General features: G+C 42.9%; 1 protein-coding gene across 4 annotated transcripts in view; it reads right to left on the bottom strand.

The window, feature by feature from the left end:
* PEX14 (peroxisomal biogenesis factor 14) overlaps nt 1-15326 on the bottom strand; it is a 144730-nt gene extending 129404 nt beyond the window's left edge. Inside the window, exons 1-2 of one of the 4 annotated variants that reach the window (XM_005892721.3) lie at nt 15201-15326; nt 982-1029 (exon numbers count right to left, since the gene is read on the bottom strand). In XM_005892721.3, coding sequence (XP_005892783.1) covers nt 982-1029; nt 15201-15236 — 84 coding nt within the window. In that variant the 5' untranslated portion in view covers nt 15237-15326. Of the gene's footprint in view, nt 1-981; nt 1030-1147; nt 1434-9654; nt 9697-15200 lie in introns of those variants that run through there. The other 3 variants (XM_070385228.1, XM_070385229.1, XM_070385227.1) reach the window with 3 other exon arrangements.
* Nucleotides 15327-17132: the final 1806 nt, after the last annotated feature.

Below are 17132 nucleotides of genomic sequence, written 5' to 3'. Positions count from 1 at the left end.
ACCTCCTCCCACTACCTCCAGAAGGAGAGGGAAGGAAAACGGGTAAAACCACAGGCCCTGCTGAAACAAAAGGTTGGTGGTATATCCCTAAGCTTGCTATCACTATTCAATGAAAGAAAAAGCTCTGCAAAGTTAAACGTAAAGCTGGCCCCTCTGTAAAACTCATCTAGAGAACAAGTCTTTTTTTTTTTTTTGGCTGTGACACACAGCCTGTGGAATCTTAGTTCCCCAATCAGGGACTGAACCCAGGCTCCAGCAATGAGAGTGCAGAGTCTTAACCACTGGACTGCCAGGGAATTTCCAGTACAGAACAGGGCTTAATATTCAGCCAAGAGGATTTGCAGTAGGCCTTGAAATGCAAAACAGAAAATGGGGCAGGCACTCGGGCTAAGACCACCAAGGCAAATGCACTGTGTAAAGAAAATTAGCTTCAGCACTTAGTAGGCCTCTTCCCTATCAATTGTGTAAGCAGAGAATGTTGGTAGTGAGCATCACAAACCTAATTACAGGCCAGGCAGAAACAGAACTCTCTCTCTTATCTGTTCTCCAAAGGCCACTTGAAGTGCCCTCACTCTGAGGAACAGAATGGCTATTTCAGACAATCAAGCAGCTCAGCTCCTTGGTCAGGTCCAGCAACCTTGCTTCAGCTCAGCCACCATAGGTTTCTGGCATCCCACTGATTAACAATAAATAAAACGGTGCATCACCAGACCAAGGATGGGTGCTCCTCATTCCAGAAAAGACCAGGCTTTACTAAGAGGGAATCTCGCTAACCTCTGCATGCCTGAAAAGCAGTCAGAAGTGAGATGTCGCTGACGGGCTCAGTCTCTACAGAACACCTCCACTCCTATATTCAGGGGCACTACTGACACATGACTATAGGATCATCAGGCTTCTTTAAACTCAGTGTTTTAATTAATAGAGAATCATACTACATATTTTAATTAACAGAGACTCATACTATATATCGTGGCTTCTTACCAGCGGCTCTCGAGGCACCACATTTTCACTTCCTGGAGCAGAGCTTGGCTGCAAAGAAAAATAAAAACAAAAGTAAGATTGCAGTGCCACCCAATGGACATCAAAAAACCAAAGGCGTGCCATTCCGGAGCGACACACACAAACAACTACTTCTGGCACTTCTCACCCGTTTTCCATACTGCAGAGAGGTCTGTGGTAGGTTCCTCATAAGTAGCAGCCCAAGAAGCCCAAATTTGCTAGAGAACATGGAGAGAGGGCTTCCGGGTTCAGGTTCACAGTCACAACACCTCAAGAAGGCTGAATTTGGCTTCAGAGGGCCCAAGCAGCTGAGTAGCAGCGGCTGGGGACCATCATGAAACCCACAGCAATAGCAAAGTCCACAAAAGGTGTTGAGTGAGAGCTAAACTTTCCTTTTGCCATCTCTGCCCACCGTCCCCCTCCACACTGACCAGCAAGCCGAGCAAAAGTGAATAACCAGATCCAGCCACAAGGGGGCCCCAGTTGCCTACACTCAGCATCTATCTGTAGCCAAGGAAGCAGTAAACTGTGAACACTGGTTCCTATTACCACCTGTCGTTCAGGATACCAATCCCCAGCAGAAAAGAAAGTTGGGTTTTTGAAAATAAGCTCGTGACAAGCTGACAGATAAACAGACCAACCCGCAAGCAGCATGTGGCCCACTCGCCTGGCCCTAGTCTGTGTCTTTCTCTGGATCTCTCCCCTCACCCTCAAATTTACCTTCAACCCTTAGCTGACACGGCCACAGTTCAGAGAAAGGGAGAGACAAGAGACAGAGACAGACACCCTAGGAGGAAATCTACAAATCTCCAAAGGAAGAAAACAAGCAGCTTGAGAGAGTCATGATTAGTTTATTGTTACTGATGTTCAAACCAATTCCCAATTATCCACAGATAATATCCAGACAAATGAGCTAATCTGTGGAGCCAGCCTCCAAACTCCTCCCAGCTGGTTCAGATGGCAAGTGCGAAGCCTTCTGGGAAAAAGAATGGAAGTGGAGAGAGGAAAGAGTCCAGTCCACAGAGGGTCCCCAAAGATTCCTCATGCCCAGCTGCTCCCACACAGGGAGGCAAGAACTCTGCTGGAAGGACCCTATCACTTCATCCAAAGTCCTTCTCAAGAGCCCCTTCTTCTTTAGGACAAGAAGGTCAGCCAGCATAAAATTAGAAAGTATGGAAAGTAACTGGAAACCTGAACGTGCCTTCCCTCCCTCCTAAAGCTCCAGGCATCCATAAGCTGATGCATTTAGGGCTCCAGCCCACACCTCTCTTGAGTTCTACAACTTCCTGCCTTCTCCTGGACTTAACAAATCCCATAGCAGATTCATAATCCTCTCCTTCCACCATATATGACCTCTTCTGCTTTCCCTGTCTGAGTGAAAGTCAACCTTCCACCAAAATACACAAACTAGAATCCAAAAGACCACCCTGGGCAGCGCCTCCCCTCACCTGCCAGAGCAAACACCATATCAAGTCTTCCCATATGCCTTCCTAAACATCCATGGAATCAGGCCATCCACTTTGCTCCATTTCTTCTAACGTCACTTAGGTCTAAGCTTCCAAAAACCCCTGCCTGGACCACTGCCATAGCCTTCTCATCAGCTCACTCACATCCATGCTGGCTCTCTCTTCTAATTCAGTTTCCACCCTGCAAGCAGACAATCTCTTCAAAACAATAATCTGATCTCATCCACCCACCCGCCCCAGTAAACAACAATGACTCTAATACAGGAAAACCTTCTCAGTTTGGCCATGCGTCTCCTCTAACATACCAGGTCTGGCACCACATTCCCCAGCTCTGCCGACAACGCACACACTCGCCTTTTCTTCCTCAGTCAAGGGGCCTTTGCACCAGCTGTTCCTTCCCTTCTCTCTGATGGCTTGACTTATCCTTCAGATGCCAGCTAAGTCACTCTTGGGAAAGTGTGACTTCTCTGACAGGAGAATATCTGTATATTCAAATCTCCTTAATATACACTCACACCGTGTACCTCTCCTTCAAGGACTAAGCCGAACTGCAATTTTAAGTGCATGATATCCAACTGATGTCTGTGTCCTCACCGGATTATATACTCCAAGTGGGCAGAAACTGTGTCTGCTTATCACTGTATCCCTGGGTCAGTATCAGGCACAGGTTATGTGCTTGTTTGCTTAGTCGTGTCCAACTCTCTTTTGTGACCCTTTCGACTATAGCCCACCAGGCTCCTCTGCCCATCGAATTCTCCAGGCAAGAATATTGGAGTGGGTTGCCATTTCCTCCTCCAGGGGATCTTCCCAACCCGGGGATCAAACTCGCTTCTCCTGTGTCTCCTATATTGCAGGTAAATTCTTCACCTGCTGAGCCACAGACCTTCCACAGATATTTGCTGAATGAATGAGTGGGCAACAAAGAGCAGAATGGATTGGGTTTGAACAGATTATATAAAGTTCATTGCCTTCTTGAGGGCTTCCTTCAGTCCATCTGGTAAGTATTAAGTGCAAACATTTACTTAGCTCCTTCTTCATTTCATTCTCACAATAAATGTATGGAAGTATTGCTGATGAGGAAACTGAGGCAAGGGAGGTTAAATAACCTGCCTATGATGACTCAGCTAAAAGGACGGGTACCAAAAGGACTGGAGCTCTTCTACTTAATCAAAATAATCGAGTTTTGCTTAGACCACATTTTATTAAGCAGCAACCTTAATGCTATCCCATAAATAATAATGTAAGTTATTTGACTAGATGGAACTAACACAAACAGCTCTATTATTCAGGAAGCCTCATTCTGATTTAAACTAAAACTTTCTTCCTGAGATACAACTAATCACTGTCAATCATAACCTCCAAGGAACTTCCCTTTAAATTAGTTCATCTCCTGAACAGCTAATATTTGCTAGAGGAAAAACTTTAAACAATACACAGCACCAAAGAAGTCTGTTTCATCATATATCCTTTTGTACCTTTTTATGTGAGCCCTGTAAATATACTCTGCTTTAAAAAATTTAAAAAGGAAGCTCCCTTCTCATCCCAACAGCCTCTTCTTCCTTGGGGACCCACCACTGATGCTGGCTCCTTACAGAGTCTTTCTGGGATATTCAAAGTGTGTAAGAATCACAGCCCCACCAAGGAGCTTAAATAGCAACACTCTGTGAATTCCTCAAATTTTGGCTTCACAGAGCCTTCTAGGGTCTCAGCACACCAAAGCCCGACCTCCAAGACCATTCTCGGGGGCTGCTGAGAAAGGAGCAAGCATTTCCCCACATCATATTCCAATTCACTGCTCTGTGTGAGGTCAGTCAGACCTTACAGTGACCTCACAGATGACTTCTTACCAATCTGAGAACTGCCTAATATGATTATTTTCCAGGTGATTCTCTATGCTGAAATACCTGTGTTCTTTAGAAAACTATTTCTTGATAACCAGGACAGGCATCATTCATCCTTATTACTCTGCATGTTGACGTCCTTATGATACCATCTGAAATTCTTCATTATATAACTTGTTTATTAATGTCTGTCCCTGCTAGTTTTCAGTTCCTTGAAGGCACGCACTTTACCACCTTGGTGAAGGCTGATCTTCACCACTTAGAATGTAACTGGTATCAATACTCAATTCATATGTACTTAATTAATTTTTTAGTTAAAAGAGTAAAACAAAGGAACCACTTATACATAAGCCAAAATGAAGCAGGCAAAGGACAACGGCAGTGTCTTTCCCTGGAGCATTTCACCACCAAAATACAAACCTGGCCAGTCTCAAAGCAATGTCATGACCCAATGGATCTCAACTCTGGGGTGGAATCACCCCCAGACAGGCATTTAGAAGTGTGTGGAGGTGTTTCTGGCTGTCACAGTGACCAGAGAGCCCCACAGGCATTTAGAAGGCAGGGGTCTGGGGACTGAATGTCCTACGGTGGACACAATGAAGGACTGCTCCACTCCAAACACCAGTCGGAGCCCTGGAAGAATCCTAACAAGTCACTTCCTTATGATGAGGAGGAGGACAGACTCCCATCTTTAACACGCAGCTCAGACGTGGTTTTGAAAGAGGGGTAAGGTCTGAGCAGCCAAACTGCCTGTCAGAAGTTGAACCAAGTCCACAAGATCCATGAGTCTCACCAGTCCAGCTTTATTCAAGAACTTAGCTCAATTAAAAAATACAAATATCAAACCATGTTGTACACCTGAAATTAATACAATGCTGTATGTCAAGTAAAAAACCTCAATAAATTTTAAAAAGAGAACTTTCCTGGGGGTTCAGTGGCTAAGACACCGTGCTCCCAGTTCAGAGGGCTCAGGTTCGATCCCTGGTCAGAGAACCAGATCCCACATCCCACAACTGAGAGTTTGCACACCACAACTAAAGATCCCACGTGCAACCACCAAGACCCAACACAGCCAAATAAATTAAATAAAAGATTTTCTTTTAAAAAATAATTTAAACATGATCACAGTAAGGACAGAAATGTGAGGTATAAGAAGAGAGTAGGACTTCTAGAGATGAATAAACATATTTGAAATAGAAATTTCACTGAATGGTAATGACAGCAGATTAGCTACTACAGGAAAAAAAAGTAAGCGCACTTGAAAACACTGCAGCAGAAACTGATGAAAACGAAGGATGGTGGGGGACCCCAAAGAGAAAAATATTTGAATAATGACTGAAAAATTTCTAAGTTTGATGAAAACTAGAAACTCACAGGTCCAGAAGTTCAGCAAACCCCAAGCAGAAAAAACACATAAGTATACTAAAGTACACCATAACCAAATTCTAAAAATACATGAAAAGGGAAAAATATTATAAGCAGCCAGAAAAAAAAGAGAAACATTACCTACACATATTAATCAAGATTAAAAATGACTTCAGACTTCTGATCAATAACTGTGCAGGACAAAAAAAAAAACACAGTGGGATAGTATCTTTGGCTCTTCCTCAGCACTGCCCACTTTACAGAGGTGACAGCCATCAGGGCCACATTCAGACCCCTCGTGAAGCTCATCAAAAAGAGGACCAAGAAGTTGAACCCACACCAGTCAGACTGCTAAGTCAAAATTAAGTGGAACGATGGAAACCCAGAGGCACTGACAACAGGGTGCTCAAGAAACTCACGGGCCAGATACGAGTGCCCAACGCTGATTACGCGAGCAACAAGAGCACGGTCGTACTGCCCAGTGGCTTCCGGAAGTTCCTGGTCCACAACTTCAGGGAGCCTGAAGTGTGCTGACGTGCAACAGCCTTCCTGTGCTTAGGTTACTCACGTCTCCTCCAAGAACTCAAAGCCAGTGTGGAAAGAGCAATCCTGCCGGCCCTCAGAGTCACCAATCCTATGCCAGGCTGCCCGGCAGAGAAATGAACAGACAGCTTGTGTGCACACTGCGTTTGTGTTAATAAAACCACAAAAACTTGGCCATCTGGCATTTCAAAAAAAATAATATCTTTAAAATGCCCACAGAGAACAGGACACGACCACCACTGTCAACCTGGAATTCCATATCCAATTAAATTCTTTCAAAAATGAATACAAATTAAAGACTTTTTCAAAAGGAAAAAGAGGCAGTGGTCGTCAACAGTATATTTGTACCACAAGAAACATGAAAAGAAATTCTTTAAGCAGAAGAAAAACAATACTGGATGGAAACTTAACCTACATGAAAGAGGAACGTTAGAAATGGTCAACATGTTAGCAAATTTTTATTTTTAAAAGATAATTTAAATGTACCGTGAGGTTTGTGTCATATGTAGTAGTAAAATCTATGACACATAGTATAATGGATAAAAGGGAAAACTGAAGCATATTTCTGTTAGGTTCTTACACTATATGTGAATTATTTATGTCATTTGAAAATAGGCTGTGGTAACTTAAAGTAACGTAAACCTTAGAGCAATCACTAATTAGTAAAAAAAAAAAAAAAAAACTTGGTAGGGTACAGCTAAATCAACAGTAGAGATAAAATGAAATCCAAAAAATAATTCAATCCAAGAGAAGACAAAAAAAGAGAAAACAAAAAACAGATGAAAAAAAAAATTGCAAGATGGTAGACTTAAACCCGAAGGCTTCCCTTGTGGCTCAGAAGGTAAAGCATCTGCCTACAGTGCAGGAGACCTGGGTTCAAACCCTGTGTCGGGAAGATGCCCTGGAGAAGGAAATGGCAACCCACTCCAGTATTCTTGCCTGGAAAATCCCATGGACAGAGGAGCCCAGTAGGCTACAGTCCATGGGGTCGCAAAAAGTCGGACACGACTGAGCGACCTCACTTCAGACTTAAACCCACCCACATTCATATTTACCTTGAGTACAAATGAAACACTCCTATTAAAAGGCAGAGACTGTCAGGCTGAGTGGTGAGAAAACCCAAGACTGAGCTATAGACTGCCCATAAGAAACCCATTTTAAACAAAATGACACACACAGCTCAAAAGCCAAAGGATGGAAAATGATAGACCATGCAAACACTAATCATAACAAAGCTGTACTGGCAACATTAATCTCAGACAGCTTCAAACTAACAGATATTACCAATGATAAACAAGGACACTTTCAAAATAAGGGAGTTAATCAAGAAGACAAAATAATTACAGAAAAATATGCTGAACTGACAGCATATTAAAAAGCAGAGACATAACTTTGCCGACAAGAGTCTATATAGTCAAAGCTATGGTTTTTCCAGTAATCGTGTATGGATGTGAGAGTTGAACCATAAAGAAAGCTGAGCACTGAAGAACTGATGCTTTTGAACTGTGGTGTTGGAGATGACTCTTGAGAGGCCCTTGGACTGCAAGGAGATCCAACCAGTCAATCCTAAAGGAAATCAGTTCTGAATATTCATTGGAAGGACTGCAAGCTGAAGCTCCAATACTGTGACCACCTGATGTGAAGAACTGACCCACTGGCAAAGACCCTGATAATGGGAAAGATTGAAGGCAGGAGGAGAAGGGGACGACAGAGGATGAGATGGTTGGATGGCGTCACCAACATGATGTACATGAGTCTGAGCGAGCTCCGGGAGTTGGTGATTGAGAGGGAAGCCTGGCGTGCTGCAGTCGAAGGGGTCACAAAGAGTTGGATACGACTGAGTGACTGAACTGAACTGAATGAAAATGAAAACACATTTAAATTTGTGGAATGCAACTAAAGCTGTGCTTAGAAGGAAGTTTACAGTTTCAGTTAGTGACTTTAGAAAAGAAGCTAGAGAAAGAACAAGTGAAACCCAAAGTAAACAGAAAGAAAATTTAAAACTTAAAAACAACAGAGGAAAATAAATAAAATAAAAACCGATTTTCTGAGGAATACTAAGACTGATAAATCTGTAGCCAGATTGATCAATTTAAAAAAAAGACACTATTTTCCAATAGTAGGAATGAAAAGGGGAAAATCTCTGCATATTTTATAGACATCTAAAAGATACAGGAGGGCCACAACTACTGATCTTGTGTGACTACAGCCCGTGCTCCACAAGAGAAGCCACCACCACAAGCAGCCCCAAAACCACAACAAAGAATAGCCCCCATTCGCCGCAACCAGAGAAAGCCCGCACAGGGCAATGAAGACCCAGAGCAGCCAAAAATAAAATAAATAATTGACTTCTTTTTAAATAAAAGATAATGGAGGGACTTCCCTGGCAGTCCAGTGGTTAAGATCTCACCTTCCAATGCAAGGAATACAGGTCGGATTCCTGGTCAGGGAGCTAAGATCTCGTGGCCAAAAAACCAAACATAACACGGAAATAACACTATAACAAATTCAATAAAGACTACAGAAATGGTCCACAATGGGGAAAAAGAAGAAGCCTTGAGGGGAAAAAAAAAAAGGAATATTATGAAGCACCTTAAACTTATTTGACAACTGAAATGATAGCAAATTCCTTGAGAAACATTATGTCAAAGCTGACCCTAGGGGAAAAACAGAAAGCACAAGTCTTAACCACTGGACTGCCATGCAAGTGCCCAGTAATAGCAGTCTTACACAAACGACTTCAGAAAGTAGAAAAGAAAGGTGAGGGAGTTCCCTGGTTGCCTAGTGGTTAGGATTCTGGGCTTCAACTGCTGTGGCCCAGGTTCAATCCCTTGTCTAGAAACTGAGGTCCTGCAAGGTGCATGGCACAGCCAAAAAAAAAAAAAAGATAAAAATTCCCAACTCATTCTGATAGGCCAGTATTACCTTGACAGTTAGATACAGATTTCTCTCTCTCTCTCTTACTCACACACACACAAACTATAAATCAGTATCAGTTAGCCCTCCATATTTATGGATTCAACCAACCATAAACTGTAGTATATTATGTACTGTACTGTGTATTTATTGAAAAAGAAATCCAAGTGGACCAATGCAGTTCAAACTCATGAGTCATCTATACTTCATTTGCATTAGGAGAAACTTCATTTGCATATAGGTAATGGATAAATGGAACAGAAGACAGTTTAGAAAGTGATCTATTATATACTATTTTTCAATTTATTTTACAAAGATGGTAAGATCAACAAATGATGCTGGAACAACTGATATTCACATGGGGAAAAACATTAACCTCAGCCTTTACCAGTATGCACATGAAAAGAGATGCTTAATGTTATTCGTCATCACAGAAATGCAAAGAAAAACCACAATGAAATACCACTACACAGTCATGCAAGCTACACACTCAAACGGCTAAAATTAAAACAGACAGACAATACCAAGTGGTGGTATGGGTGTGGGGCCATGAGAACGTTCACACATTGTTGGTGGAATGAAGAACAGTACAACTTTGCCGAAGCTCCAATCCTTTGGCCACCTGATGTGAAGAGCCAACTCACTGGAAAAGACCCTGATGCTGGGAAAGACTGAAGGCAGGAGAAGGGAAGCAGCAGAGAATGAGATGGTTAGATAGTGTCACCAACTCAATGGGCATGAATCTCAGCAAACTGGGCAATCCCGGAAGTCAGAGAAGACCGGTATCAGGCAGTCTATGGGGTCACAAAGAGTCACACCTGACTTAGTGACTAAACAACAACAAGGACAACTTTACAAAACAAGAACGCAATCTATTACAGAGCTCAACATACACTTATCATGTGACCCTGCAATTACACTTGGGAAGTATTTACCAAGAAAAATGAAAACATGTTTCCACAAACACACATGAGTATTTATAGTAGCCCAAAACTAGAACCAACCATGTGGGGAAGAGTCTCTGAGGTGACTCCCACGATCCCCATCTCCTGGCATTCATGCCCTTGTGTTGTCCCTTTGAAAGTGGGCAGGAACTGCGACAGGTTTCTGGCCAATATAGTATGGTAATTGTAATTGTACAGAACACATGTAATTACACATATGTGGTTACATTACGTAAGACTGTAATATCCATTCACCTCTGAAGAAACAAGTGGCCGCCTGGGGAAGACCCATGTGGCAGAAGCTGAGGGCAGCCTCTAGCTGACAGCTGCTGACAAAACGGGGTTCTCACACTGCAGTCCACAAGGAGCCAAATGCTGCCAACAACCACATGAGCTCGGAAGCAAATCCTTCCCCAGTCAAGACTCAGATGCGATCACAGCCCTGACAGACAGCTTGACTGCTGCCTTGGGAGACACAGCTAAATGGTGTCCTGACTCCTGACCCATAGACACTGTGAGACAATACATGTGTGCTGCATGAAGCTGCTAAATTTGTAATAACATTGTTAGACGACAGGCAATTAATATACACCAAATGTTCAAGTGGTACACAGATCAACTGTGCTGTTGATTTACCTATACAATGGAATACTACACACTAGCAAAAAGTAATGAATTACTGATACATGGTGGTGGTGGTGGTTTGCTCAGTCACGTACAACTCTTACAACGCCATGGACTATAAAGCCCACCAGGATCCTCTGTCCATGGGATTTCCCAGGGAAGAATACCAGAGTGGGTTGCCACTTCCTTCTCCACGGGATCTTCTTCCTGACCCAGGGATCAAAACCACATCTCCTGAGGGAGGAGGGTTCAGGATGGGGAACACAGGTATACCTGTGGCGGATTCATTTTGATATTTGGCAAAACTAATACAATATTGTAAAGTTTAAAAATAAAAAAAAAATAAAAAAACACACATCTCCTGCATTGCAGGCAGACTCTTTACTGCTAAGCCATATGTACAACAATATAAAATTTCACAAACGCTATTCTGAGCAAAAGAAGTGAGACACAAAAGATTATATACATTATGAATACATTCACGTGTAATTCTAGGAGAGACAAATATAATCTATTAGTGATAAAAAAGCAGCTCAGATTCCCAGAGGCCAAAGGCTAGGATTTTCTGGGGAAGCAGAGTAAGGGAATGTTTGGGAATACTGGAATTGTTTTGATCTTGACTGTGGTGGTGGTTAAACAGGTATATATATATTTGTCAAAACTGACCACAACACATTTATTTGAATTCCACGGTAAAGCTTTTGGCCACAAAGACTCAGTCACTCAAAAAGCTATTAACATATGGACATTAAGTCAGGATAGGGGCAATGTTTTGGGGACTGGACAGTAACAGGAGGGATGCTGAAGAGGTTTCTGAGGTCCCAGTTATGTTTGATTGCTTGATCTGAGTACTGGTTACACAGGATTGTGTTCACTCTGTGAACATTCACCAAGCTGTACACATAACTGGTGGACTTCCTGGGTGTATATTAAACACCAATAAAAAGTGTTTTTTTTTTTTAATTTTAAAGGCTAGGGAATCATGCTAAATTATACTAAAGAGGCAAATCAATGCACTCCCTATTTCTTGACTGGATCCTGAATTTGTTTTTTATTGGAAACATTTGAATGCGGTCTGTATTAATAAATAATATTTTATCAATATCAAACTTCCTTTGTGATAGTGGTATTATGGTTATGTAGAAGAATAACCTTACTCTTATGAGAGACAAGGTGAAGTATTCTTGAATGAAATACCATGTCTGTAACTATCAAATTCTTACCAAAGAAAAGAAAAATATAAAGAGACTGAAATAGAGCAAATTCAGCAAAAGGTAAACAATGCATCTCGTTCACTTTTATGAGAGATTCAGAGGAATTCTCTGTATTATTCTTTCAACTTTTCTATAGGTTGAAAACTTCTCAAAATAAGAGTGAGGGACAAAATATCTTGTTTGAACTTGCTATTCAAAAGTTCAATAATCTTCCAGAACTGTATGCAGAGACCTGGAGAAGGAAATTAACATTCACAACATCAGCACTCAAAATGTACCACATACTCTTAAAATCTGTAACTTCAGTCAACCCTCAAAGCAACCTTCTAGGTTAATTATTATCACTCCTATTTTACAGAGAAGAAAACTGAGGCACAGACAGGTCGAGTGGTTAAGTCCAAGAGTGAGTGAGTGAGTGCTGGAGTTCAAACCAAAATCAATCAGGAAAACAAGCCTTTCTCTCCATAACATCTTTGCTGTACTCTTCTCCCTTCCCTGCTTCTGTGTTTTTTCAGTCCATAATCAACTATATCCAGTGAACATGAACAGACTGGAAACCTATATTCCGTAATATTCTCAGTTCTCAACAATCATTAAACCATTGGATTGAACCATGCCTCTGCTCTTCACTAGAGACAGAAAAGCTGGTGGGAAAGTACAGAAATAGGGATAACATTTCCTGTTCCTATGGCCCATAACATGTACAGACTAAAAGGGACTTTGATAAGAGATTAGCCTTGCAAAACAGAGTAATGTGGAGTAAACACGACTAGAGTATGAAGCAATAAATGCAATTCCAACAGACTGTTTTGAAGATAGAATAAAATGATTATACCCTTATGAAAAAGCAAGTATACCAGTGAAATCTAAGTTACAAAGGACAGCAAGGATAATCACCAGTTAGGGTATTCCTTTAAATTTTAAGGCAATTACTTAAGAGCAAATAAAACTTTAGTGAACTTCTGGTCAACATATGAAAACTCACACTCCCAAAAATATTACAACAGGGACTGAGGAAAGGCTTAGATGACTTGTGCGTGAAACTCCAGAGTTTACTACATGGAATACTAACAGATAACACACTATGTTAGGCACTGTTCTAAAACAAGTTAATTCATTTAATCCTCAGACCAGTGCTATGAGATAGGCACTAGTATTATTCCTATTTTACAGATGGGGAAACTAAGGCCAAAGAAGCAACTTATCCAAGACCAACACAGTTGGTAAGTAGTGGGGCTAGGATTCTAGACCAGTGGGGATGGCTTCAGAGTCCATACTTTTAACCACTGCTCTATACTGCCTTTCAAAGAAAATGCTGGTTATCTACCCTCAATCTTTCAAAACAAGAGACTGATGCCACAAAGCTAACAAACTATCTACAAGAGACAGAATACTGGCTCAGTCCCACAGGTGTGATGTGTTCTTCTCACACCCAAACCAGGTTTGGGGGAATATACAAACAGTTCTTTCAGTTCCACTGTGTTTTACTGGAGAAATGGGGAAACCACTGATCAGGACTAGAAAATGAAATGCGAAGCAACTGTTCACTTAAAATGCATGCATTTGCAGCTTATTGTCAGACAGTGACAGAATCTGGTGTGAAACATTTAAGTTTTGCCCCAGTCTGCCAGCATGTTCTGATGCAATCCCATCTCTACCAGCTTTGGAAAGGAGGGCAAAGGAGAAGCAGAGTTGAAAACCAAACAGAGGCCAGCCAAAATCCCCTTCAGGACCTTCGATCCCGTCCACGTGCACAGAGAAGACAATTTCTAGAACCAAAGGACTCCCTGGGTGCTAAAAAGCCTCCCAGTGGCAAAAATTCTAGAAACCTTCACAGTTACAGGAAAATTACACGTTCTGGCATCCTTTAATCCCAGCCTATAGGCATTCCTAATATATAAGAGTTCAGAGAAGCCCAGATTCCGAGGAACCTCGGTATGTTAGCAAGCTAAGTGGGTTAAGGCAAGAATGAAGAGTCCCACACCCTCCAACTCAGGACACTCCCCACACTCCAGAATTTTCGACAGTGAGAAGACCAAAGCAGCCCTCTTTATTTCTCATGTTTTACAATGCAGACATCTCTCTGAATCATTCGCTTCGCTATCGGAAGCTGGTCTGGGGAACACGCTACTTCTCTAAGTGCAATTCCTGTAATGGACTTATCATAAAGAATGAAAGAGTAATAAGAAACACTAAGTGGTATTCTTCTGCCAAGGAAGGAAGTGAAATACCAGTAGGCGGCTGAAAAGTCCACAGGTGTTTCAAGGAGGTGAGAAATGAAGATGAGTCCAGGTTGACACCATTTTCTTCCTCCTCTGTCCAATCCTAACTAAACTTACACGTGCAGGACTAACTAGTGGAGTCACACACAAATCCAGGCTTAATCAGGCTCGTTACAGACCCTGCAAAATGGCGCTTAATAGCCTGTACTTCATAAGGGTTGTAATGAGCATTAAACGAGATAATAAGCGTAATTTGTCCTCGGCATGATGGCACACACTCAGTAATTGTAAAGTACCGCTTACCCCCAGTCCACCCCACCTTTGGACTACAAACGCCTTCAGAAGCCTTATCATCCACTGCTTCCTAACAGGAGTGAGCACTTTCAAGGTCCCCGAACTGGAGTGGGATTTGGCTGCACCTATGACTGAAAGGCTGGAGTCTGGCTGAGAAAACCAAACTGGGCAGCAAGGACAGATTACCAGCCATTAGCTCAGTGGCGTCTGTTGTTTACAATGAGTCCCCTTCCTACCAACGCACTGAGAGTCCAAGTATATTTCCCACCCTCCAACTTAGCAGGGGAAGCGCAAAGGTGACTGAAAACGAAGAGGCTGGCAGCAGGGTGGCCCGGGAGGCTGAGGCTGCGGGGAAGTGGGAACCCTGAGGGAGTCAGGCCCCTCCCGGGACGGAACGGCCGGGAACGATCCAGCCTCTCACCGCTCTCAAGCAGGAGCCCTCGCAGCTCAAGGCTGGGGGATTTCTTAAGGGTCCCGCCACCGCTCCAGCCAAGCACAAGTGGGACCCCAGGGGCCGGCAGGCGAGAAGGGGGGGGGCCGCGGGCGCCTCCGAGCCCCGGCTCGGGAATGTGGTCAAAGAGGGGTCACCGGGGGAGGGGCCGGGCGGCGAGGACCTGGAGAGGGGCGGGACCCCGGAGGTGGCTAGCGGTCGCGGGCGCCTGTTTCCGAGGCTCAAGATCCCCACCGGGCTCCCAGCCACCCGCCAAGCCACCCCCCCCCAACTCCAGCGGGGGTCCCCGCCACCACTACTGGGCAACCCCACTCCCCTTACCTGGCTCGGCTGCTCAGCCTGCTCCGAGGACGCCATCTTTTTGAGGCCTGACTAATCTATCGCCGTGGGGCGAGGCTTCTCCCAAGCGCCCTCGCTCTCGCTCTCTGCCCAGACTAAAGTAGCCGGAACTGAGCTGTCGATGGGGGTTGGGGCAGGTCACTGTGGGAGAAGAGGGGAACTCCCACCACAAGGTCAACATGCGCTATTTCCATTTAGTCTCTCCTTTTACAGCAAAACCGAAGTCTATCCTTTGCTTTCTTATATGTGTATTATACTTACTGAATTAAATCTCTGCCCATGGGCACATATGCTGCTGCTAAGTCGCTTCAGTCGTGTCCGACTCTGCGACTCCATAGACAGCAGCCCATGTAGGGACACGCTAAGTAGTTAATTAATCAATGTGAAGAGACTTGGAAATTAATTAATCAATTGATGATTTGGTTCAGTACCATTTGTTGAGTGCTTACTATTGGCTGCTTGGTAGGTGTGAGAAATAAGATAAAAGACAACTCCTGCTCTCAAGTCCAGGCCAAATACACACACACACACACTCACACACACAAACACACACACACTCACATAATTAAAACATCTTGGAGACAGGAGTCCGATAACTGTCTGCAGGTCTTTTAGAAGAACTCAGAAGGCGAGTGCTTTTGGGAGAGGTAAGGCTTCTACGAACCTTTATTACTTTATAGTGGTTGAGTTGTTAGATTTTAAGCCAATTGTGACATTACATGCACGAAAGAGCTGTATACATTAGAAATATCAGTCAGTTCATATCGCAGTTGTGTTTGATCAGTGATGGCGTATTCAAAAGCATTGCCTCAGTTAACAATTCTTCCTACCAAACACTGTTTTAAATGTATTTTTCTTATGAGATAATATCTGATTTCCTTTAATAAAATATTAAAGGGATTGACCCTGAATTAATACAGGCTGATAATTATTCCTTCAGTTCAGTTCAATCGCTGGGTCGTGTCCGATTCTTTGCGACCCCATGGACTGCAGCAGGCCAGGAATAACAGGAATAACAAATTATTCCTTGTTTATATAAAATGCCCCCCTTTTAAGCCAGGAAACTTTTTGATATTTTTTGTATTATTTCAATCTTAAGTGTTGATTTTTCAGGAGTGAAAAACACAGACTTTTCCCTAAGTAGCAGTATTAGAACAAGGACAAATATGTTGTCAAGCAGCATCTGGACAATCTCAACAGTGATGAGATTTCCCCTTTTCTCTCTGATTTGAGATTATAATGTTTAACCTAACATTTAAGCATTTCATTCCGAGGTTCCAACCCAATCTACAGATCTGAAGCAGAGAATCGAATGCGTGGAAATGTGGGAGTATTTTGTGCTTCTCTGTTATGTCTTCAGCAAGACTGAAAACTACAGTCATCAATTTTTAAAACAGATTTCCTTCGAATCAGCGTGAAGTTTGGGACATTTTGTAGATCTTTTCAGGTTGGAAAGGAAAAACAAACAGTACAAAGTAAAATGACACTGCTTTAAGTATTAATATCATGCATCTATATATGCAAAAGAGGCTTCCCAGTCGGCTTAGTTCAGTTCATTCGCTCAGTCCTGTCCTACTCTTTGAGAGTAGGCTCAGCGGTAAAGAATCTGCAATGCAGGAGACCCCAGTTCGATCTCTGGGTGGGGAAGATCCCCTGGGAAAGGAAATGGCAACCCACTCCAGTATTCGTGCCTGGGAAATCCCATGGACAGAGAAGCCTGGCGGGCTACAGTCCAGGGGTTCCCAAAAGAGTGGGACACGACTTAGCAACTAAACAACATACATGGAAGAAAGAGTTCAAGGAAATAATTCAAGGAAATATACACGCGTGTCCATCATACTGCAAAATTACCCCCTACTGACCTCATTTTGAACGGGCAAATGCAACTCCTTAATATAACGTAGGAAAACAAAA

Source organism: Bos mutus, chromosome 16 (genome assembly GCF_027580195.1).
Source record: "Bos mutus isolate GX-2022 chromosome 16, NWIPB_WYAK_1.1, whole genome shotgun sequence".
Taxonomy (NCBI): domain Eukaryota; kingdom Metazoa; phylum Chordata; class Mammalia; order Artiodactyla; family Bovidae; genus Bos; species Bos mutus.
Note: the sequence above shows the minus strand (reverse complement) of the source record. Positions and strands in the feature narration are given on the sequence as shown.